This window comes from Oncorhynchus mykiss, chromosome 17 (assembly GCF_057628025.1).
Source record: "Oncorhynchus mykiss isolate SJ-2025 chromosome 17, ASM5762802v1, whole genome shotgun sequence".
Taxonomy (NCBI): domain Eukaryota; kingdom Metazoa; phylum Chordata; class Actinopteri; order Salmoniformes; family Salmonidae; genus Oncorhynchus; species Oncorhynchus mykiss.
The window spans coordinates 17,148,335-17,172,270 of record NC_143038.1 but is presented as its reverse complement, the minus strand read 5'-3'; the positions used below and the strand labels follow the sequence as shown (position 1 = coordinate 17,172,270).

General features: G+C 41.2%; 1 protein-coding gene across 1 annotated transcript; it reads right to left on the bottom strand.

The window, feature by feature from the left end:
• Window positions 1-249: 249 nt before the first annotated feature.
• On the bottom strand, window positions 250-18,951 carry cfap58 (cilia and flagella associated protein 58). Its single transcript, XM_021568317.3, has 18 exons — window positions 18,735-18,951; window positions 17,437-17,718; window positions 17,036-17,184; window positions 15,637-15,793; window positions 15,096-15,290; window positions 14,737-14,874; window positions 13,784-13,943; window positions 11,736-11,818; window positions 11,183-11,374; window positions 9,593-9,754; window positions 9,349-9,495; window positions 8,872-9,012; window positions 8,125-8,348; window positions 5,870-5,981; window positions 5,566-5,670; window positions 4,170-4,289; window positions 3,779-3,912; window positions 250-541 (listed from the first exon to the last, which is right to left on the bottom strand). The coding sequence occupies exons 1-18, from the start codon at window positions 18,738-18,740 to the stop codon at window positions 421-423; spliced, it is 2,628 nt and encodes an 875-aa protein (XP_021423992.1). The 5' UTR covers window positions 18,741-18,951; the 3' UTR covers window positions 250-420.
• Window positions 18,952-23,936: the final 4,985 nt, after the last annotated feature.

The following is a 23,936-nucleotide window of genomic DNA, read 5'->3' as shown; positions in this document are numbered from 1 at the left end:
TTTTCAGAAGTGGTTGAGGGCTTTGGCTGAGAGTTTCCATTTAGCAGGGTGGAGATTTCACTAGTCTCGTTAGTATAATTTTCTCATTCACCTTTCTCCAGAACCTAATGGAGCATCTGACGCAATTACACAATATTTTAGTTCAGGGTTTCCGAGGTTATCCTAAACCCACACATTTCTTTCTGAGAGAACGCTGACTGGACTCGCCATTTTCTAACTTCAAACAAATATTGGAGGCCAGACTGATACGTGAAGTAAGATTTTATTGAATAAAATCACAGTCCAACTCTGGTAATATTAATTTTTCCTTTATAAGAGCTCTTAAAAACAGTATCGACAACGATGAGTGTCCTATGAGTGGTAATAAGAGGCAGTGTGTCAAGACGTTGTAAGGCTGGAGGGAGCTTCTTGTCTCTCCCTCTAGGTGGTGATTTTGCCAGGCTGTTTAAGACTGAAGCCTCCACCGGTGAAGCATGGACCATCGCTGCGCTGTGGCAGGATCACCGACTGTCCCACCTGGGCCAGGCTCCTCTCTTTCTCCCTGCGGACACACAAGAGAGTTCCAGGAAATCTGTCACACAGACACATGCAGAAGCATTTAATAGTTGCTCCGTCAACACACGCACACACACACACACACACACGGTAAGGTCGCCCTAAGCTCTAGCTAATTGATTCTCTGGTCGTCTTCCCAGCATTTTTGATTTGAGCAGTTGAGTCTCATCAGTGAATTTCAGAAAAATAAAAATTGTAAAACGTTTAAAAAGTTATATTTTTTCTTATAGAACTATACTAAATACAGTTGCAGTCGGAAGTTTACATACACTTAGGTTGGGGTCATTAACATTTTTTTTTTTAATGTAGATATGATTTTTAAGCCGTATCACCCAGCCCTATGTACAAGGGTTGCGAAATTGAAGTGAGTGTCTTTGAATGCATGATCCTAACTGATGATGACCTTCAATGTGAGGTGGGTGATCAGTGATGGCTTCAGACATACTGTACCATAAATTATACAGTTGAAGTCGGAAGTTTACATACACCTTAGACAAATACATTTAAAATCAGTTTCTCACAATTCCTGACAATTAATCCTAATAAAAATCCCCTGTTTTAAGTCAGTTAGGATCACCACTTGTTTCTTAAGAATGTGAAATGTCAGAATAATAGTAGAGAGAATGATTTATTTCAGCTTTTATTTCTTTCACCACATTCCCAGTGGGTCAGAAGTTTACATACACTCAATATGTATTTGGTAGCATCACCTTTAAATTGGTTACCTTAGGTCAAATGTTTTGGGTAGCCTTCCACAAGCTTCCCACAATAAGTTGGGTGAATTTTGGCCCATTCCTCCTGACAGAGCTGGTGTAACTGAGTCAGGTTTGTAGGCATCTTTGCTCTCACACGCTTTTTCAGTTCTACCCACCATTTTTCTATGAGATTGAGGTCAGGGCTTTGTGATGGCCATTCCAAAAGCTTGACTTTGTTGTCCTTAAGCCATTTTGCCACAACTTTGGAAGTATGCTTGGGGTCATTGTCCATTTGGAAGACCCATTTGCGACCAAGCTTTAACTTCCTGACTGATGTCTTGAGATGTTGCCTCAATATATCCACAACTTTCCTACTTCATGATTCCATCTATTTTGTGAAGTGCACCAGTCCCACCTGCAGCAAAGCACCCCCACAACATGATGTTCCCACCCCCATGCTTCACGGTTGGGATGGTGTTCATCGGCTTGCAAGCCTCCCCCTTTTTCCTCCAAACATAACGGTGGTTATCATGGCTAAACAGTTCTATTTTTATTTCATCAGACCAGAGGACATTTCTCCAAAAAAGTACGATCTTTGACCCCATGTGCAGTTGTAAACCGTAGTCTGGCTTTATTTTGGCAGTTTTGGAGCAGTAGCTTCTTCCTTGTTGAGCGGCCTTTCAGGTTATGTCGACATTGGACTCATTTTACTGTTGTGGATATAGATACTTTGTACCCATTTCCTCCAGCATCTTCACAGGGTCATTTGCTGTTATTCTGGGATTGATTTGCATTTTTCGCACCAAAGTACGTTCATCTCTAGGAGACAGAAGGCGTCTCCTTCCTTAGCAGTATGACGGCTGCGTGGTCCCATGGTGTTTATACTTGTGTACTATTGTTTGTACAGATGAACGTGGTACCTTCAGGCATTTGGAAATTGCTCCCAAGGATGAACCAGACTTGTGGAGGTCAACAATTATTTTTCTGAGGTCTTGGCTGATTTATTTTTATTTTCCCATGATGTCAAGCAAAGAGGCACTAGGTTTGAAGATAGGCCTTGAAATACATCCACAGGTCCACCTCCAATTGACTCAAATGATGTCAATTAGCCTATCAGAAGCTTTCTTGGGCGCCCTGAAGCCTTCTTCACAACAATTGAACCGCTCTCCTTGAAGTTCTTAAAGATCTGATGAATGGTTGATTTATGTGCAAACTTACTGGCAGCAATATCCTTGCCTGTGAAGCCCTTTTTGTGCAAAGCAATGACCATGGTTGACAGAGGAAGAACAGTGATTCCAAGCACCACCCTCCTTTTGAAGCTTCCAGTCTGTTATTCGAACTCAATCAGCATGACAGAGTGATCTCCAGCCTTGTCCTCGTCAACACTCACACCTGTGTTAATGAGAGAATCACTGACATGATGTCAGCTGGTCCTTTTGTGGCAGGGCTGACATGCAGTGGAAATGTTTTTTGAATTCAGTTCATTTGCATGGCAAGAGGGACTTTGCAATGAATTGCAATTCATCTGATCAATCTTCATAACATTCTGGAGTATATGCAAATTGACCATCAAACAAACTGAGGCAGCAGACTGTGAAAATTAATATTTGTGTCATTCTCAAAACTTTTGGCCACGACTGTATGTAAACTTCCGACTTCAACTGTATAATTGTGTTTTATGCTTATTGCAGGTTTATAAAACACAGACTAGCCAGCTAGTATAACAGTATTTGGTTAAAATGCTGCAAGCGGTACCCTAATGTCCTGCGACAAACTGAGTATTCATTTTCGCAAATCAATGTTAATTGATACTCTTGTTTTAGTAGTGTCTGCTCTGTGCGCAATTTGAGTAGTTGAAACATAAAAAGGATATTGTTCAAAAAGTTAACTTCTCTATTTTAGTAAAATAATGTCTACATGTGTTTTGGTGTCCAGATGACCGATTCTGTTGGACCAAACCTCAAATACAAATAGCGAGTTGAAACCACTTGTCAGAGAAGATGTGATCTCTGAACTTTGTTGGCGTGAGTGGCATGGGGAGAGGGGCTTGGTGTGTGTGTAAACCATAGAGCAAGAGGCAAAGCGAGAGGTTCCACTCTCGCTAAAATCTGTCCAAAATAAGGCCAATGTGTTTCTATGGGCTTATTTTGGACCTAAGCTAGTCACCTGCCTTCCCACCTTTGTGACAACAACTCCCATTGTTAGGGCGGAGATGTGCAACTCGTCATTATATACAGATCTCTGGTGCAAATGGGAAGGTGCACACAGCACAGAGGAGTAAAGGAGATGAGACCAAAAATAAAACATGAGAACAAGCGGACATAAACAATCATAAAAATGAAAAATAACAAAACCTTGATTCTTGCGATACAGGCATTTGGAATATCGCACAAAAATATACACTCAAATTAATTTGATATATCACCAAGCCCTACTTGAACAGTTCAATCAGTTTAGATCAGAAACCCCAGAATGAGCTCAAGTGTGATTCACGTGGTTGGTAAGTACTATACCAGGATAATCTTTACCTGCACTGCTGTTCTTTGCGTTTCTGATTGAGGTACTTCTTCTTGATGTTCTGCAGCTCATGGGCCAGTCTCTCAATCTCATACTTGTACTCCTGTGTCTGGGACTCATACATGTTCAGCTCTGATGACAAAGCCTGGATGTGGGGGATTAAAAGGACATCTAAAATAAATCAACTTCAAGCAGCAGCATAGGACTAAACTGAAAATGACATAGCAGGGAAAAAGTTACACTGGGCCTGTGAGCTTGGCTCGCAAGCCTGTGCATGGTCCTGCTGTATCTGAAGTGGCCATTTCTCTGCCAGTGGTCAGAGCTGCTTGGAAGTAGAGAGAGAGAGAGAGGCAGACAGACAGACGAGGGATGTACAAAAAGAAGATGAAAGGCACAGAGGACCTTGAGCTGTTTTGTCTTCTGCCTCAGTGTTTGCTGGTAGATTTGAAGCTGCTCGGCTGCCTCCGGTCCAGGCTGCCGGGACAGAATGTGCTTCAGCTCCACGTACAGCTTCTCCTTCTCCTGAGCATTTAAGTGGAAGAGAGGGGACGTTAGGCAGCGAAACATTCAGATGGGCTCTTTAAAAATGTGCACACATCCCACTGGGCGCCTCCTTACCAGCTCTCGACCCACCCATTATTTACATATTTGCATACTGTATCTACACCGAGTATATAAAAATTAAGAACACCTGCTCTTTCCATGACATAGAGTGACCAGGTGAATCCAGCTGAAAACTATGATCCCTTATTGATGTCACTTAAATCCACTTCAATCAGTGTAGATGAAGGAGAGGAGACAGGTTAACATTTTACTGCAGTGGGCTAAATCAGTGTCTCTTGGCAGTCTTAAAGAAATCTACTTTGAAACAAAAGTATACACCTCACACACATTTGGGGCGGCAGGGTAGCCTAGTGGTTAGAGCGTTGGACTAGTAACCGGAAGGTTGTGAGTTCAAACCCCCGAGCTGACAAGGTACAAATCTGTCGTTCTGCCCCTGAACATGCAGTTAACCCACTGTTCCCAGGCCGTCATTGAAAATAAGAATTTGTTCTTAACTGACTTGCCTGGTTAAATAAAGATAAAATAAACACATGGTGAGCCATAAACATGGTGTTTATGGCCTTACAAAAAATAAGACACCTGTATACCATGTCACATATAGAGTTGAAATGTACTTCATTTTTAGTTTGCTTTCTAATATTACACTTTATATATCACAGAGGACAGAAATATATCAAAACTGTTTGACATAGAAACACCAGATTTTCAGCGTAAAAAAATAAATAATGTTTATTAATTTAGAAATTATGAAAAATAAGGCCACTAGGTCATTTGACTCCAGGAAAGGGTTTTAAAGAAGGATTTTTAAGCCTCGAAACAATTGAGATATGGATTGTGCATGTGTGCCATTCAGAAGGTGAATGGGCAAGACAAAAGGTTTAAGTGCCTTTGAACGGGGTATAGTAGTAGGTGCCAGGCGCACTGGTTTTTGTCTAGAACTGCAACGCTGCTGGGTTTTTCACTCAACCATGTCCCGACGAATTGAGGCTGTTGTGAGGGCAAAAGGGGGGCGGGGGGGGGTTGCAACTTGCAACTCATTATTAGGAAGGTGTTCCTAATGTTTGGTATACTCAGTGTATGCAGTCCATGCTAATTTCTGAAAGTTATGATTAAGAAGTAGTGAAACAATTCTCCCAGGCTTCCATTGATTTCTGCAGTGACCCAACCTACTCCCTGTGGGAGCACCTGGTGTTTGGGTAGCCAACAGGATAAGACAGATTTATCTGGAGTTTACCTGTAATAAAAGCTCTTTCTCCACCACCTCCTCACTCTTGGTTATCAGACGCCTCTGTAAAGAGTGAATCTTCTGGATCAACTCATAGGTGCTTGGGTCGCTGGCCTGAAGAAAGTCAAATAAGAGGAATTAATGTATAACCCTAAATAGGTTCTCTGGCTATGTCTCACAGAAGCTAGGCCGAAGCATTAAGAAGTTAATGTACTGAAACAGGTCTAAATGTTTTTGAGCCCAAGCACTCACAAAATATGCACACACACACACACACACACACACACACACACACACACACACACACACACACCTCCAGCCTTCTCCAACGATGTACATTCATAGGATTCTCCAGCTCCTCCTCCAAGGCTCTGCACCTTGTCCTCTCTTTGAGCAGCTCCTTCTGCATGTGGTAAACCTCACGTCTGTCACAAAACCCCAAAAAGGGCATCAAATGTCATGGCATTTCCTCATCACATATTTTATGACCACAAATTCAAGTGGAGAATAGATTGAAAACAGACTTCAATTCCATTATTTTCATTAATCATTAAGGATGTAAAAACATTGGCAAGCCTGTATCAATTCAAATTTTTGTTCATGGCAGATGTCCAGAAAATGCCACTATGGTGACCTTTTGTGGGCTGCAGATATCAACAGGTTCACAATAAAGCAAATCAATGCCGATGAATAAGACAGCAATGTAAACTGAGCAATGCAGAAATATTCCTGCTGCACAGATCTGTGCACTTTTGTACCACAAAAACAATTTAAATAGTGAAATAATGTGAAAAGAAAAGTTATTAAGAATTTTGCACAAATTACAGACATTGATTAGGAGTTTAGTGTGCTGTGCTCTTCGAACGGTGTTGGGTTCTAATTTGAAATATACTTATTCCTGTCACTATATAATAACTTATTGATTACATAACATATATGATAACTGTTTATCTTTTTTAGCATAGGGGGCAGCATTCGGAACTTTGGATGAAAAGCATGCCCAAAGTAAACTGCCTGCTACTCAGGCCCAGAAGCTAGGATATGCATATAATTGGTAGATTTGGATAGAAAACACTAACGTTTCTAAAACTGTCAAAATAATGTCTGTGAGTATAACAGAACTTATTTGGCAGGCGAAACCCAGATATATATATTTTTTTAGGTGACAGTGTTTTCAATGGGTTTTCTATGCGGATCTAGATTTCTAAGGCACTTGCTTGCAGTTCCTATCGCTTCCACTGGATGTCAACAGTCTTTAGAAATTGGTTGATGTTTTCTTTGGGTGATGAAGAAGTATGGCTGTTCAGAACGAGGGTCGAGTCTAGTGTACTGTTGTGGTTGGGGCGCACGACCTGAAAGCTCACTCCACTTTGTTTTCATCCGGTATTGAACACAGTTTATCCAGTCTTAAATTTTATTGATTATTTACGTTAAAAAATACCTAACGTTGTATTAGGAAAGTTGTTTGAAATGTTTGGATCAAGATTACAGGTAACTTATTAGATCATTTGTAGTCATGTTGTGCGAGTTGGAACCAGTGTTTTTTTTTTAAATCAAACGTGCCAAATAAATGGACATTTTGGAGATATAACGACGGAATTTATTGAACAAAAGGACCATTTATGATGTTTATGGGACATATTTGAGTGCCAACATGAATTATATCGTTATTTCTGACTTTTGTGTCGCGCCTTGCAGGGTGAATTATGATTGTCATGTGTTTGTTTGATGGGGTGCTGTCCTCAGATAATTGCATGGTTTGCTTTCACCCTAAAGCCTTTTTGAAATCTGACACGGTGGCTAGATTAACAAGAAGTTAAGCTTTAATTTGGTGTATTGGACTTGTGAATGTATGAAAGTTAAATATTTCGAATAATTCTTTGGGAATTTCGCGCTCTGCCATTTCACCAGATGTTGTTGAAATGTTCTGGTAGCGGAACCCCTAGCAATAAAAGGTTATGTTCTGTGTCATTGAAAGGTGAATAAGGAACGTGTATGGAAAGTTAATGAGGGAGGCGAAGGGCAACAGTTAGTCTTTGATAAAGCAGGCCAGCTGCGGAACCAGGGAGGAGCGAGGCATTCGACTTGAGGTCCAAGTCAACAGAAGAAGTGAGAAGAAACCTCTTGGAGGGGGGCCAGAGGGGCCCACCCCAACAACCATCCTACTACAGTCCTATCTCACACACATTCACTTCCACGCCTACAAAGGTTCTAGCATCAGGCAAGGCCATGACTATACCAGTTGAGAGGAACCAAGTTAGTTCCTGCCTAGCAACGTAGATGCATTGGCTATGTAGATGTGCAAGGAGTTGACCCTGCCTAGTAGGTTAGAAATATATGTGCTTGTATCATCAAATGGTTGAATAAATCTAGCTTGAGCTTTCTTCGGAGTCCAAGTGAAATTTGTCTCAATCTTCCTCTGTTTCCCTATGTCCCCCCTGCGCTCTGTCTATATCAGCGTCTCCCACCCTCTGTCTCGCCCCCTCACTTTCTTGCTGTCTTGCAATCTCTCACTCTCTACCTCTGTCTTTCTCTTACTCCCTCTCTCTCTTCCTCTTTCAATCTCACCTTAAGTCTTCCACATTAGCCACAGTCTTGGCCAGGATGCCCTTCTCCCGTCTGAGTTTCTTGATCTCCATCTTGAGGAGGCGAATGTCCTCCACCCTCTGGTTGTACTGGATCTCTCCCTTGTTCAGCATGGACTGCTGGATCTTGATCTTCTCGTAGAGTAGGGCCAGCTCATCGTTTCGTCGCACCAGCTGAGTGCCCAGGATATCTCGCTCGCTGATCACCTACAAGACGGTGATGGCAAAAGAGCAAACAACAAAAACCTCAGGTTACTTTGATCAAAGACTGTAAAAATACATTTAGAAATAAAACATATTTGTGATATTGGCCCTTTGTGATAACGTGTTTGATTATTTTCCATCTAAATGGATACTGGTAGATGACCTGCTAAATGACCTGCTATTTCCTAGAAAGTCACATTTATAGAATGTTTTACTTGGTCTCATACATTCAAAGACAAACCTCATTAGGAAGAAATGAAAAGCTGCACCTCTGTCACCTTCTGCAGCCACATCAACACAATGTTTTTTGAAACATGTGATGCGTGACCACCAAGGCATGACAGATCTGCTGGCTGATGAAAACATCTCTCTCCATCCCAGGCCTCTACTGGAAGGGCCCGCCCCTTAATTCAAATCAGCACTATTTTATCGCTATGACAGTACTATTTGTCTCTTTGAATGGGCAGTGAGTTCTCAGTGAAAGCAGGCAGCCAGCCACCTTTCCATCCCTCTCTCTGTCCCTTACCTGATCCAATTCTTTCTTCTGTCTGAGCCGCTCAGCATCAGCGTCGGATATGATCTTGAGCAGCTTTCTCTCCTCGGCCTCCTGGTTGTCGATAAACTGCTTAGTCTCCTGAGCCTGCTGCTTCATTTTCTGGAGCTCGGCCTATGGGAGGAATGGAAAGACGGCCTATACTTAAAATTTGAATTTGAAAATGAGGTAAATGAGGGGTAAAGAAAAAGATAACACTTTGGGCCTTGGTCAAAAGTTGTGCACTATAAAAGGGAATTAGGTGCCATTTGGAATGCAGCATTTGCTTCAAGAAGGCAGGATGGGTGTCACCCTGGTGTGATTGAAAGAGCTAAAGCAGGTTGGTGTTAATATTTGAGTAAAACAAAATGCTCAATGACTAGTTACACCAATGGGTTCCCAGACTAAAAAGTACATTTGCACAGTAGTTACTTCAGCCACTCACACAGTGAGCACGGCATAGTAAATTACCTTCAGAGCCTCCTTCTCTTTCTCCACTCGCTGGAACTCCAGGTGCTCCTTGACCAGGGCAGACTCTTTGCTGTTGATCTCCTCCCTTAGCTGGTCAATCTGATGGTTCATGATCTTCAGTTTCCTCTTCATCTCTGTAATCTCATCCTGAAAGAGAGGGCGGAGAGTGAATGAGTGAGTCGACAGACCGGACAATCACCTGCCTGCCTGTCCACACGACTGACTACTCCTATGTAAATCCAACCTGGGCTTCGATGAGGTTCTTGCTGTAGAGGTTCCGATCAGATCGGACCGCCTCATAGAGGTTCTGCTGCTGTTTGAGCTTGGTCTCTGCCTCTGCAATCTTCTTCTTGTACTCAAAGATCTGCATCTCCCTCATTTTAATGTCCTCCATGTGTTGGAGCACCTGTGGAAGAAAAGAACAGAGAGAACAAAAAATCATCCCAAGAGGGGGTTTAGTTTGGGACTTAATATAACACATGGGCTTACGTAACCAGAAGCTGATAGCTAAGTGTTTATAAAAGACAACCTAGACACAATACCGGCTTGTTGTAGTCCTAAATGATAAACTGTAATGTTCAAATTTTCTCCACATGTAACAATGTTTAGTCTGTTGCAACACACGTCGCATATCACATTATCTCGTCTTCTGTGTTGAAATCCTAATTGATAAACTGCAATGTTCAAATGGAGTTCCCTCCCATTTTCTCTGCTTCATCAACATTAATGCTAGTGCTACATTACTGGTACAGTATGTAACTGAGCCTAAATCCCTGGGGCTGTTATGTATCCAACGTGGATTTAGGATCAGCTATGCCCTTTAGATCACAACGAATAAGACCTGCCAGCACTCTGGGCACCTCATTGATAAGCATTGTGTAATTCTCACACTAAATATCTACGTCACCCATTTCTGAAAACCCATTACTTATAAAAAAACATTTGAGATTCATAAACTTGGCGTACACCATACATACGCATGTTTCTCACTATAAAATCAGCCCCGTCCTAAAACTGTGTGCATGTGAATGAGCATTATTTATTCGCCAGGAAAACTTTCAGCTTTTATGGTGATTAATAACACCCTATTTTCTGTATAACTTGGACGTATACTGAAATTAAGCCAGAACAGTTTCACCAAAAACAAGCAATGGCACATTCTATCAAATGTTTTGGAAGTGTTACCACAATGTTTTCATCTTTGGGGATTTCTATTGGAAAAGCAGTTTCTGCCTATCTTCATACTGTACTGTCTTTGTCGTTACTAATAGATGTACGAGATACCATATCCAGTCAAAGGGATGGATAAATCTTGAAACTCCTTTTGTCACCACAGATATAAGTAAAACGGCTTTTAACTGCTTGGTCTTGTCATGGCAGGGCATCCTTGTAAAAGAGTCCTTGGTCTCAATGGAACTACCCAGCCTAAATAAAGGTTCAATAATTCCTAGTTATCAATTAGATTGCAAATATAAAGTAAATAGATGTTCGCTCTTCTTAGTAACGACAAAAAGCATTTGTTTTGTCATTATGTTTTTCTGTTGTTGTTGTTTTATGAACAGCGTGTCAACCTAACCATTCCTCATTTGCACAAAGTACTTACTTGCCTGCTTGCAATGCAATAATTACTCTAAGTAGCAAGAAGTTGTGCTTTGGATGGTCTGAACTTTGCGTGGAGGTAAGCACATTCTCCAGGCAAGTTCAGTTTTTATAAATGCACTGAAAACGGGTGCATGTTATGTTTTGCACGCAAAATATAATATTTTGTACATATGCAGCGTTTATAAATGAGGCCCCTGGTCTCTCCACTCATCCCTGAGCTATCTTAGTGCACCTTGTGTGTGAGGTCGCTGGCCTCGTTGATATAGCGGTCACGCTCCTTCTCTAGCTGGTAGATGATCTTGCGCTGCTTCTGGGCCTCGTCGCGGTAGTTCATGATCTCCTGGTCCAGGTTCTTCTTGGACTGCTCATGGAGCTTCACTACATTCAGCTGCTTCTCCGTGGCATTAGCTGCCTTGATCATGTTCTACAATGTACACACACACGTGCATGCAAACACGCACAAAACAAACACACACACACACAAATGTACATGCACAAACAAACACAAACACACTTTAACAATGGGTTATGAGCAGATGAGAGTGTGCTTGGTGCACGTTTGTCACATTAAGATGTGTCTAATGAAACAAATCATGCTAAACAAGACCTGCAACATGATAGGCTATGCACATAATGTCATGTAGTAGTAGGTGCTGGCAATGCCGGGGTTGTCGGTTTGATTTCTGCATGGGGTACACACTGGATGTTTGTCACTGTCAATGTTGACAGTTCTGCAAGTTGCTTCAAATAAAAGTGTCTGCTAAATTATATTATTCTCTACATACCTTGTTCAGGATGTCTCTTTCCCGCACCAGTTCGTCAATGCCTTTCTTGTCAATCTCCATCTGCTTTTTGGAGGACTCCATTTCTGTTCACATGGTTAATGTTTTTGAGTGAGAGAGAATGACAGAAATTCTGTATACATAATTGATGTACCTTGCACACAAACCCCACCACAACGGAACCACTACATTTAATATTTTCAGAGTTACTAAAAGGTAAGAAAAAATGGCATCTTCCTGTCAAAAAGAGTGCATTTGGCCTCCCGAGAGGAGCAGCGGTCTAAGGAACTGCATCACAGTGCTAGAAGCGTCACTACAGATCCGGGTTCAATCCCGGGATACAGTGCCTTGCGAAAGTATTCGGCCCCCTTGAACTTTGCGACCTTTTGCCACATTTCAGGCTTCAAACATAAAGATATAAAACTGTATTTTTTTGTGAAGAATCAACAACAAGTGGGACACAATCGTGAAGTGGAACGACATTTATTGGATATTTCAAACTTTTTTAACAAATCAAAAACTGAAAAATTGGGCGTGCAAAATTATTCAGCCCCTTTACTTTCAGTGCAGCAAACTCTCTCCAGAAGTTCAGTGAGGATCTCTGAATGATCCAATGTTGACCTAAATGACTAATGATGATAAATACAATCCACCTGTGTGTAATCAAGTCTCCGTATAAATGCACCTGCACTGTGATAGTCTCAGAGGTCCGTTAAAAGCGCAGAGAGCATCATGAAGAACAAGGAACACACCAGGCAGGTCCGAGATACTGTTGTGAAGAAGTTTAAAGCCGAATTTGGATACAAAAAGATTTCCCAAGCTTTAAACATCCCAAGGAGCACTGTGCAAGCGATAATATTGAAATGGAAGGAGTATCAGACCACTGCAAATCTACCAAGACCTGGCCGTCCCTCTAAACTTTCAGCTCATACAAGGAGAAGACTGATCAGAGATGCAGCCAAGAGGCCCATGATCACTCTGGATGAACTGCAGAGATCTACAGCTGAGGTGGGAGACTCTGTCCATAGGACAACAATCAGTCGTATATTGCACAAATCTGGCCTTTATGGAAGAGTGGCAAGAAGAAAGCCATTTCTTAAAGATATCCATAAAAAGTGTTGTTTAAAGTTTGCCACAAGCCACCTGGGAGACACACCAAACATGTGGAAGAAGGTGGTCTGGTCAGATGAAACCAAAATTGAACTTTTTGGCAACAATGCAAAACGTTATGTTTGGCGTAAAAGCAACACAGCTGAACACACCATCCCCACTGTCAAACATGGTGGTGGCAGCATCATGGTTTGGGCCTGCTTTTCTTCAGCAGGGACAGGGAAGATGGTTAAAATTGATGGGAAGATGGATGGAGCCAAATACAGGACCATTCTGGAAGAAAACCTGATGGAGTCTGTAAAAGACCTGAGACTGGGACGGAGATTTGTCTTCCAACAAGACAATGATCCAAAACATAAAGCAAAATCTACAATGGAATGGTTCAAAAATAAACATATCCAGGTGTTAGAATGGCCAAGTCAAAGTCCAGACCTGAATCCAATCGAGAATCTGTGGAAAGAACTGAAAACTGCTGTTCACAAATGCTCTCCATCCAACCTCACTGAGCTCGAGCTGTTTTGCAAGGAGGAATGGGAAAAAATTTCAGTCTCTCGATGTGCAAAACTGATAGAGACATACCCCAAGCGGCTTACAGCTGTAATCGCAGCAAAAGGTGGCGCTACAAAGTATTAACTTAAGGGGGCTGAATAATTTTGCACGCTCAATTTTTCAGTTTTTGATTTGTTAAAAAAGTTTGAAATATCCAATAAATGTCGTTCCACTTCATGATTGTGTCCCACTTGTTGTTGATTCTTCACAAAAAAATACAGTTTTATATCTTTATGTTTGAAGCCTGAAATGTGGCAAAAGGTCGCAAAGTTCAAGGGGGCCGAATACTTTCGCAAGGCACTGTATATGTGTGCATGTGTGGTGTTGTGTGAGTGTGTATATAGTGTGTATTTATTGTCCTGTGAGTGTGCATAGTGTGTGTGTATCCTTGCCTCTCTCCAGGCCAGCGATCTGGTTTTTCAGCATGTCCCTCTGCTGCTCCACTTCCAACTTCTGATCCTCCGTCTGTCGGAACTTCCGCTGAGTGGCCTCTCTCATCTTTGTTAGTTTGGCAATCTCCTGACGCATCTGATTCACCTCCTCCTCCTTCATCTGAGGAGGTGGGAACAAAAGGAGGGAGGAAGAGAGATGAGAAGAGAGAGAGAAAGAGAGAGGGGGTGGGGGGTCAGAGAGAGAGAGAGAATAGGTATTTATTGTGTTGCTGACATTAGGGCTCCTGTCCAATTTTCGTTGTCTCCCACGCCTCAGCCAGCTTGTCCAGCGCCCATGCCTCGGCCATCCCGTCAAGCTCGCCCAGGTGGTACGCCGGGTGCCGCCCCTAGAGGGGGAGTACTGTCACGCTTGCTCCCGCTCCCCCTCTCGAGCGCCAGGCTGCCCTTCATTACGCACGCCTGTCACCATCATTATGCAATATTGGACTCACCTGGACTCCATTGCTTTGTTGATTATCCCCTCGATATCTGTCTGCTCCTCAGTTTGTTCCCTATGTCAGCATTGATGTTGTTGTTTTTGCCCCTGTCCAGACGCTGTTCCTGTTCTGTTTCATGTCCGTGTTTTATTAAATGTTTACTCCCTGTACCTGCTTCTCGTCTCCAGCATCGATCCTTACACTCCTACTTTGCCACACTTTGTGAATATGGGCCCATATGTGCTGCCTTGCAATGGTGTGCGAAAAACAGGGTCCCATGATTAATAAAAGGTTTTACTGGAATGATGTTTCGATCAACAGTAGGCAGCACTTTGTGAGGGCTCTCTATTGGTTTCTGTCATATGTGGAGCTTCACACACACACACACACACACACACACACACACACACACACACACACACACACACACACACACACACACACACACACACACACACACACACACACACACTTTACCTTAAGGTCAGATGCCCTTTGCTGTGTGTCGAGGGAGAGCTGCTCCAAACTCAGGGCATTCTGTTCATTCTCCTGCTGGAGTTTGGTGTTTCTCACTTGCAGTTGCTCCAGCTCCTTTGTGGCCCGCTCATTGAGAATCTGCGAGGGGACAAACGGCACAAATCAAATCACACATTAAATCTAATCCCCCTAAAGCATACATGTAAAAGTTGTATTCCATGTGTGTACGACTGGCACCATCTCTCAAGTTGGTGTTCCCTCGCCAGCCCATCTGTGAAAAGATTGGAGGATGGAGGGGAAGGGAGAGGACCGGTGGACAGGGAGGGCGGGTGGGACATCACCCCTGGTCACGGCCTCACCTTCTGCTCCCGCAGCTGCTGCTCCAGCCTCTGCTGCTCCTCTTTGCTGCGCTGGCTCTGCAGGTTCAGCACTTTAATGTCCGACTGCTTGGTGTCCAGGTCTGTGTGCAGCTGCTTCACTTCCTTCTCCAGCTTCTCCTTCCGCCGTGTCTCCCGCGAGCACTCGTTCTGACGAACCTGAATGTCTTGCTGGAGCTATGTTGGACAGAATATAGGATAAAAACAATGTTGTTACTAGCAAGTATTTTGACAGAAAGCAGGCACTGGAGTGGACTTACTATATAATAAGGCCCCACTTAATTTAGGGCTAGATGTGCCAAGACACACTGTACAGCAAATAAAGCCTACTGGTTTATTTGCAACCGAATGGAAATGAGGACTGAAATTATAAACAATTACAGAGTCAGGATCCAGACAACTACCAAGTGTATGGCCATAATACCTACCTAATAACTAAAGCCTTACCTGCCAGTTAAGTGAAGGTAAAGCAAATGCACCACATACATTTTTTAAAAATGGTGATGTTGAGTTTCTGCATTACCTGAGATATGGTTTCCATCGCCTTTTCTTTTTGAACCTCCATCTCTTGTTGACTGGCGGTGGCCTTTGTTAGATTCTTTCGTAGTGTCACCACTTCCGTAAGCAGTTCATCTCTTTCCTTGGTTAGTTCCTCTTTGATTTTCAGCAGATCATTTACACTGAAAAACAAATTAGATTTCAGTTGAAACTCCTCTAATGTTATCGTTATCTAGAGATGTAGGCAGTGCTTAATTTGTAGGCTGAGGATCCGTAGGTAACCGCCCCTTCCCGTCACCGTGGAAATATCGTGTTCTGTGGTGTTTTTTGTCTTACAGTAGCTTTATACTATGCTATTATATTTGGCATTATGTGATCTTGCAGATATTGATTCAGCTTTGATTGACCTTTATCAAACGAGCACTATATTCTCCAGAGTAGTCTGTTCTCTACGAGTAGACCAGAGACTATGTGTAAATAGAGAATCCTGCACATCCATAGAAGCACATCCACTCTATGCCATATTTGCATCGTGGCATAGAGTAGCCTAGAGCAGAAGCGTTTCTTGCACACAAAAATGTCCTTTTATAAGTGCATTTCATGCAATTCTACATCATTTGACATAACTTTTTTTTGGACCACAGAAATTACCGATATGACAGGCTACTCTGACATTGACAAACTGAGATCAATATAAACGACTGAGCCACCCAATGATGAAGATAGGCTAGTGGATGTGCACTCACCAGTAATGGCCGATGCACTCGTGCCATTATCTCTCAAGATACTTTGTAAAATAGTGTTGTCCCCCTAGAGTCATTATACTGAACTTGTATTTCAATTACAATACTTATAATAGGGCCTATTTATATTTTTATGATGAAGTGCAATGCTGGCAAGATGGAGAGTTACAGACACATGTCTATCAGAGCAGAGAGATCACAAAAATAGAATCTCAATGTAGTTCTGTGAGAGATACAGGTGCATGCTTCTCTCTCTCACCACAGCAATGGACAAGGGTTGGTCCCAAAACATAGGCTACAATGTTGTACAAACTTAAACCCGGACCCAGCCCAACACGAATCAATTCTCAGAATAAGTGCAGGCTGAAAATCTAAGTTTTTCCATAACGTTTTTTAGGGGGCAGGAGAATTAACGTTGAGGCAACTTGATATAGCCTAACTAGGATATTTTTATTTTTACATTGCAAATAGAGGAAATGTTTGTCATGCCATGAGGTACCGGATCCAGGCAAAGAGGTGCCAAAACGAAGCAGTCCAAAACTGCGGGATCTTGTTCCGGCAGGATTCGGCTCAAATTAAGCATTGTATGTAGGCCTTCAGGTATGACAATAATCTCTAGTGAATTGGTTAATTCAAAGGAAGTGGACAATTTACAGTGTGAGTGTGCACAACTCAACTCACCCATGTTCTTGACCCACGGACAAGCCAGCACCTTGTTCAACAAGTTTTGTTAGATTTGAAATTTCATGTTTCAATGTTTGAATTGTCTCTTTTGCTCTGAGCTCTTTATCGTGGGCTGCATCAACCATTTTCCAAGCCTTTTCTATTTCCTAAAAGAAAAAAAAGTGTTCAATTGTACAGTATGGCCATATTACTATGACAAATCTGGGACATGTTGAAACAAAGCACAACTCTAAAACACTGCTCTATTCTGCTCAAAATGAAGTGTGAATATTTTACTCCATAATAGCCTACAAGAGCTTATTGGCAACAACACTAATGACAACCTTCGTCCTAACCTTAGGCTGTAGGCCTATTACACATCTCTGCAGCTACTCATGTTTTCACCATAAAAGGCCTACCTTCTTCAGAGAAGTTATAGTTGTTTGATCTTCCTGGGACAACTTCAGTGCAGTAGCAACTTTTACTGAATTGGACACTATCTCTGCATTCAGCTCCCTGCATTTTGTCATCAGCCTCTTCTCGCTCTCGTGGGACTTCTTCAGGGCATTGGTCAGTTTCTCATATTCAACCCGGAATTTGTCCAGGCTCTTGTCTCCCACCAGCTCATCGAGAACCTCCTGGAACTCCTTCTCCAGTGATTCAAAACTGTTCTCATCTGCTTCTGGCTTTTGACCTTTATCCTGGGAAAGGACACACAAACTGCAATCAAGCACTTGTCAAATCTGAGAGAGTAAGCTAATTGCAAGGCACTGAAATTGACACATTATGTTCTCTGTATGGTTTCACTCCTGCAATAACTACTGTAGCTGATCTGTTTTCTATTCATCTTATGTGTATCTGTTGCAGTTGATCTTGTTTTTTGCCCTGACTATACTACACATGACCTGATTGTGACAATAAAGATATATTGATTCTTAACTGTCACTAGTTACTATAAGCCTATTATAGAAATGCAGTGACATGAATAAAAATTATTGGACGAAAAATAAAGTTAACGAAGAAATCTTGACAGTTCTGCAACGTCAACATACTGCAATCCCGAACCAGTATCTATCTTTCTGTGCGTTAGAGACCTCTCGCCCAGAAAGCTGATTCAAACTCCCATTCACCAGCGCTGTATGCGTTTTAATGTCAAAATACGTTCGTCGTTGATCACCAAATATGGAGTTTCGCTAAGCAATTATCTTAATTTACATGTTATGACCGGTATGTACTGTCATTGGAGGTGCTGAAAAGGCATTGCTTGTCAATTTTTTATGTAGACCTTTTTTTGGAAGTGCATACCGGCCTTAAATTAATATAGTTGCTCCACGAAACTTCATATTTGGCGATCAACGAAAGTATTTTGAATTAGGCCGAACGCTTACAGAGCTGCTGCTGGTGAATGGAGTTTGAATCAGATTGAGAGCTTTCTGCACACACAGAGTACAGACAGTCACGATACAGTAGGTGATTATTCACTCGTCACCAACTAGACGCCAGAAAACCGACTGAAGTTTTCCAACAAGAAAGCCTTGTGTTTGTTATCCTTTGCTAAACGTTTTTCTGCTGTGTCCACTAATGAATACTACCCAGCGGAAGACAAAGTTAGCTAACGTACAGTAATTTGGCACCTGTTGCACTGTTGCTTTTGTTTTGGCAAAACAAAACGTAGCGTTTAGCTATCTAGCTAGCTATACAAACCAGCACAACTTACCTCCATGTTTCCTGTCCCGTTAGTCAAAAGCGCTTAGTTATAATACACAAGATTGTTATTTCCAAATGTCTGCGACTCATTTGTTAGGACACTGACAGCTGGCTAGCTCCAGTAGCTAAGCTAGCTCTCTGCATGTTGTTCATTCATACACTCCAAGGAAACGCATCCCGTTACCAGGCAACGACTGCCCGTTCTCTGGGTTCGCGCAGGTGTGGCATGAAGATGATGACTTGAGCCTGCCCTGGGACAAAATAAACTTTAATACGTTTCAACTAATTTCACTTTAATATTATAATTGTTTTAAATTATGAACAAGCACTCATTGTAGCTTAGAAATATGTAAGTTTTTTTTTTACCGTGGTAAAACGTTTATTTGATATTCAATATTCTCCGGACATTCGAGCATTCAAAGGTACAGACCTCAGATTGGGCTCTTCATGAAGTGAAAAAAAGTGTACATTATTGCTCAGGTCTTATTTTCCCAATTCTGAACCGAGCTTGTAATAACATGGCTACGGTGTACGCATAAGTCAATGCACCTATACTGAACTAAAAAACACAATATGCATCAATTTCAAAGATTTCACTTGAGTTACAGTTCATATAAGGAAATCAGTCAGTTGAAATAAATTCATTAGGCCCTAAACTATGGATTTCTTGGAATACAAATATGCAACTGTTGGTCACATATACCTTAAAAGAAAAAGGAAGCCATGTGGATCAGAAATAAAAATGTCAGTATCTGGTGTGACCACCATTTGCCTCATGCAGTGCAACACATCTCCTTTGCATAGAGTTTATCAGGATGTTGATTGTGGCCTGTGGAATGTTGTCCCAATCATCTTCAATGGCTGTGCAAAGTTTCTGGATATTGGCGGGAACTGGAACACGTTGTCCTACACGTCAATCCAGAGCATCCCAGACATGCTCAATATGTGACATGTCTGGTGAGTATGCAGGCCATGGAAGAACTAAGACATTTTCAGCTTCCATGAATTGTGTACATATCCTTGCGACATTGTGCCGTGCATTATCATACTGAAATATGAGGTAATGGCGGCGGATGAATGGCACGACAATGGGCCTCGTCACGGTATCTCTGTGCATTTAAATCGCCATCGATAAAATGCAATTGTGTTCATTGTCCATAGCTCATGCCTGCCAATACCATAACCCCACCGCCACCATGGGGCACTCTGTTCACAATGTTGACATCAGCAAACCGCTCACTCACACAACGCCATACACGTGGTCTTTGGTTGTGAGGCCGGTTGGGCATTGTGTTTTGTGACAAAACTGCACATTTTAGAGTGGCCAGCACAAGGTGCACCTGTGTAATGATCATGCTGTTTAACAAGCTTCTTGACATTCCACACCTGTTAGGTGGATGGATTATCTTGGCAAAGGAGAAATGCTCACTAACAGGGATGTAATCAAATTTGTGCACAAAATTTCAGAGAAATAAGCTTACATTTCAATAACCCTTTGACCACATCACCCAGGCCTTTGACAGGGAAGAGAACATTTAAGCTAAGTGCAGTAAAAAAAAATGATTTTCCAGTGTTTTATATATATTTCCACACTATGAGGTTGGAATAATACTGTGAAATTGTGAAAGTGATGATAATCCCCTTTTAGTGTAAGATATGTTTGAAAGCCTGTGACAGCACCAGGCAGTAATTAGACAATAGACCAATAAGAAAGAAAATTCCAAACCTCTCTGCCAATGACAGCTAGTTTTCAGTTTTCCGCTTCCCACTCAGACCACTCCCAGACAGTCTTAGTGAAATTCTTGCTTGAGAAATTGATCTTTGCTTAGATTATATTTTAGTTAATTTTTGACAATTTTAATGGAAAACAATCACAGTAAGGTACTTCCTTGTTACCTAGAAATGATTTGATATTGATATAAAAATCGCTGCATTTTTTCTTAAATGACTTGCCTAGTAAAATAAAATTGCACACTCCCTCAAATTTTGAGACATCTGTGGCATTGTGTTTTGTGACAAAACTGCACATTTTAGAGGGGCCTTTTATTGTCCCCAGCACAAGGTGCACCTGTGTAATGACCATGCTGTTTAACAAGCTTCTTGATATTCCACACCTGTCAGGTGGATGGATTATCTTGGCAAAGGAGAAATGCTCACTAACAGGGATGTAATCAAATTTGTGCACACATTTTCAGAGAAATAAGCTTTTTCTGCAAATGAAACATTTCTGGGATCTTTTATTTGATGAAACATGAGACCAACACTTTACATGTTGCATTTATATATTTTTTTCAGTGTAGTTAGGGACCGTCAACAAAGTGCAAGATCACAATGTTACATTTAAATAACCCTTTGACCACATCACCCTAGCCTTTGACAGGGAAGAGAACATTTAAGATAAGTGCAGTAAAAAATGAGATTTTCCAGTGTTTTATATATATTTCCACACTATGAGGTTGGAATAATACTGTGAAATTGTGAAAGTGATGATAATCCCAGTTTAGTGTAAGATATGTTTGAAAGCCTGTGACAACACCAGGCAGTAAATTAGTCAATAGACCAATAAGAAAGAAAATTCCAAACCTCTCTGCCAATGACAGCTAGTTTTCAGTTTTCCGCTTCCCACTCAGACCACTCCCAGACAGTCTTAGTGAAATTCTTGCTTGAGAAATTGCTCTTTGAACTATTTTAATGGAAAACAATCACAGTAAGGTACTTCCTTGTTACCTAGAAATTTTTTGATATTAATATAAAAATGGCTGCATTTGGCCCTTTAAGTTTTAAAGTAAATGTCCTGCTATTCTACACATTTTGCCATGTTGCGTAGAGAAAATGTTGTAGTTTTAAAGCAAGTTTTCTGCAATTCTACACATTTTGTCATGGGGATTTTTGCAGTTTTAAGGCTAATTTCCTGAAATTCTACACATTTTGCCATGACTATTGCCCTGTTAATATGATATCTGAGTAAGAGTGAGTAGCAAAATCAATGGGGGCCCGCTGGAAGTCGCTGGGCACATGACCTTCATGCTCGGTCGGTAATTCGGACATGATTAGATAGCTGGCTAGACTAACTTAACATTTCATATTTTTTTAGCAGACATGGGCTAATTAAGTGACTGATGCACAACCACATTTTTAAATTGCACCTTGTGTATTCTATTGTTCTAACTCTCAAGAGTAAGTTGAGACCTTGACTGAGTTCCGCTTATATCGCTTATATGTCTATGGCCAGCCCTGACATCGCCTAGAAACTTCAAACCAACTTTAAACTGTTCAGAAGGGAGAGACACATGCTGCACATCCTTTGTTCTTATTTCATAAGAATTTTTATATTAAAGGTTTGGCTTTACATTTTTGTAAATGTGATATTGAATTTTTCTATTTTTTATAAATTTGGGGTATTGTGTGTAGATTAATGGGGGGGGGGGGGGGGGGGGGGGAATTTAATCCATTTTAGAATAAGGCTGTAACGTAACAAAATGTGAAAAAACTCAAGGGGTCTGAATACTTTCCGAATGCACTGTATAAAACAGATATTTAGAATTCAATCTTGTCTTCGTTTTACACATTTGAAGATTTCAAATGGCTTTCTGTGTAGAAGATAAACTGGACAAAATCAGCGTTACTGTTGCTTAATGAAGCGGCCAAGAAAGTATCGCAGTAAAAAAACAAATTGGGGATATTGGTTTGATATTCGGAGTTAGCTCGTCAATACCTTTTTGACGGGCGGTTTTAAGATGATTAGGGTGAATTATCTAGAATCAGATGATGATAGAAAGCAAGGTACAGCCTTTTAACCCCCACAATAATTACATTTAAAAATGTGATTGTTTATTTGTAATTGATTTTATGAAAAAATACGAACTCAAAAAACATAAATATGATCTTTCTCACTCATACAAAAACTACTGCAGCCTACTTGCATGACCTAGAGAGCTAAAATCAATTGTAGCAAAGTGACTGATGTCCCTAATCCATGATGCATCCATTAGAATTCCCATTTTAAAATTAACAGATTATAAATATATATAATTTTGATTGGCTTCTGATCCACATGTGCTAGAGATCTACAGAGAAGTGTGTTGTGTTCCTTGACCTCTGTTATTATAGTGAATTTTCAAAATGAATCCTCTTTGATTTTCTAAAAATATTTATCCTATTGGAGCTATGGCTATAAATTGACGTACAGATCACATTTTCAATAGCTTCCAGTCCAACATATACAGTTGAAGTCAGAAGTTTACATACACTTAGGTTGGAGTCAATAAAATTTGTTTTTTATCCACTCCACAAATATCTTGTTAACAAACTATAGTTTTGGCAAGTCGGTTAAGACATCTACTTTGTGGTAATTTTTCCAACAATTGTTTACAGAAAGATTATTTAATTTATGATTCACTGTATGACAATTCCAGCGGGTCAGAAATGTACATACACTAGGTTGACTGTGCCTTTAAACAGCTTGGACAATTCCAGAAAATTATGTCATGGCTTTAGAAGCTTCTGATAGGCTAATTGACATAATTTGAGTCAAATGGAGGTGGACCTGTGGATGTATTTCAAGGCCTAGCTTCAAACTCAGTGCCTCTTTGCTTGACATCATGGGAAAATCTAAAGAAATCAGCATAGACCTCAGAAAAATAATTGTTGACCTCCACAAGTCTGGTTCATCCTTGGGAGCAATTTCCAAACGCCTGAAGGTACCACGTTCATCTGTACAAACAATAGTATTGTCACGGTTTTCTGTTTGTGAAGGAGAGTCGGACCAAAATGCGGCGTGTAGATTGCGATCCATGTTTATTAAACTGAAGCAACATGAATCTAAATACAAACACTACAAAACAATAAACGTTACGAAAACCGAAACAGCCTAATACTGGTGCACATACACACAGCACAAGGACATCAAGACACTAAGGACAATCACCCACAACAAACTCAAAGAATATGGCTGCCTAAATATGGTTCCCAATCAGAGACAACGATAAACACCTGCCTCTGATTGAGAACCACTCCAGACAGCCATAGACTTTGCTAGATAACCCCACTAGCTACAATCCCAATACATACACACCAAAACCCCAAGACAAAACACACCACAATACAAAAACCCCATGCCATTGGCCTGACCCAATACATGAAGAAAAACACTAAATACTTAGACCAGGGCGTGACAAGTATGCAGGTATAAACACCATGGGACCGCGCAGCC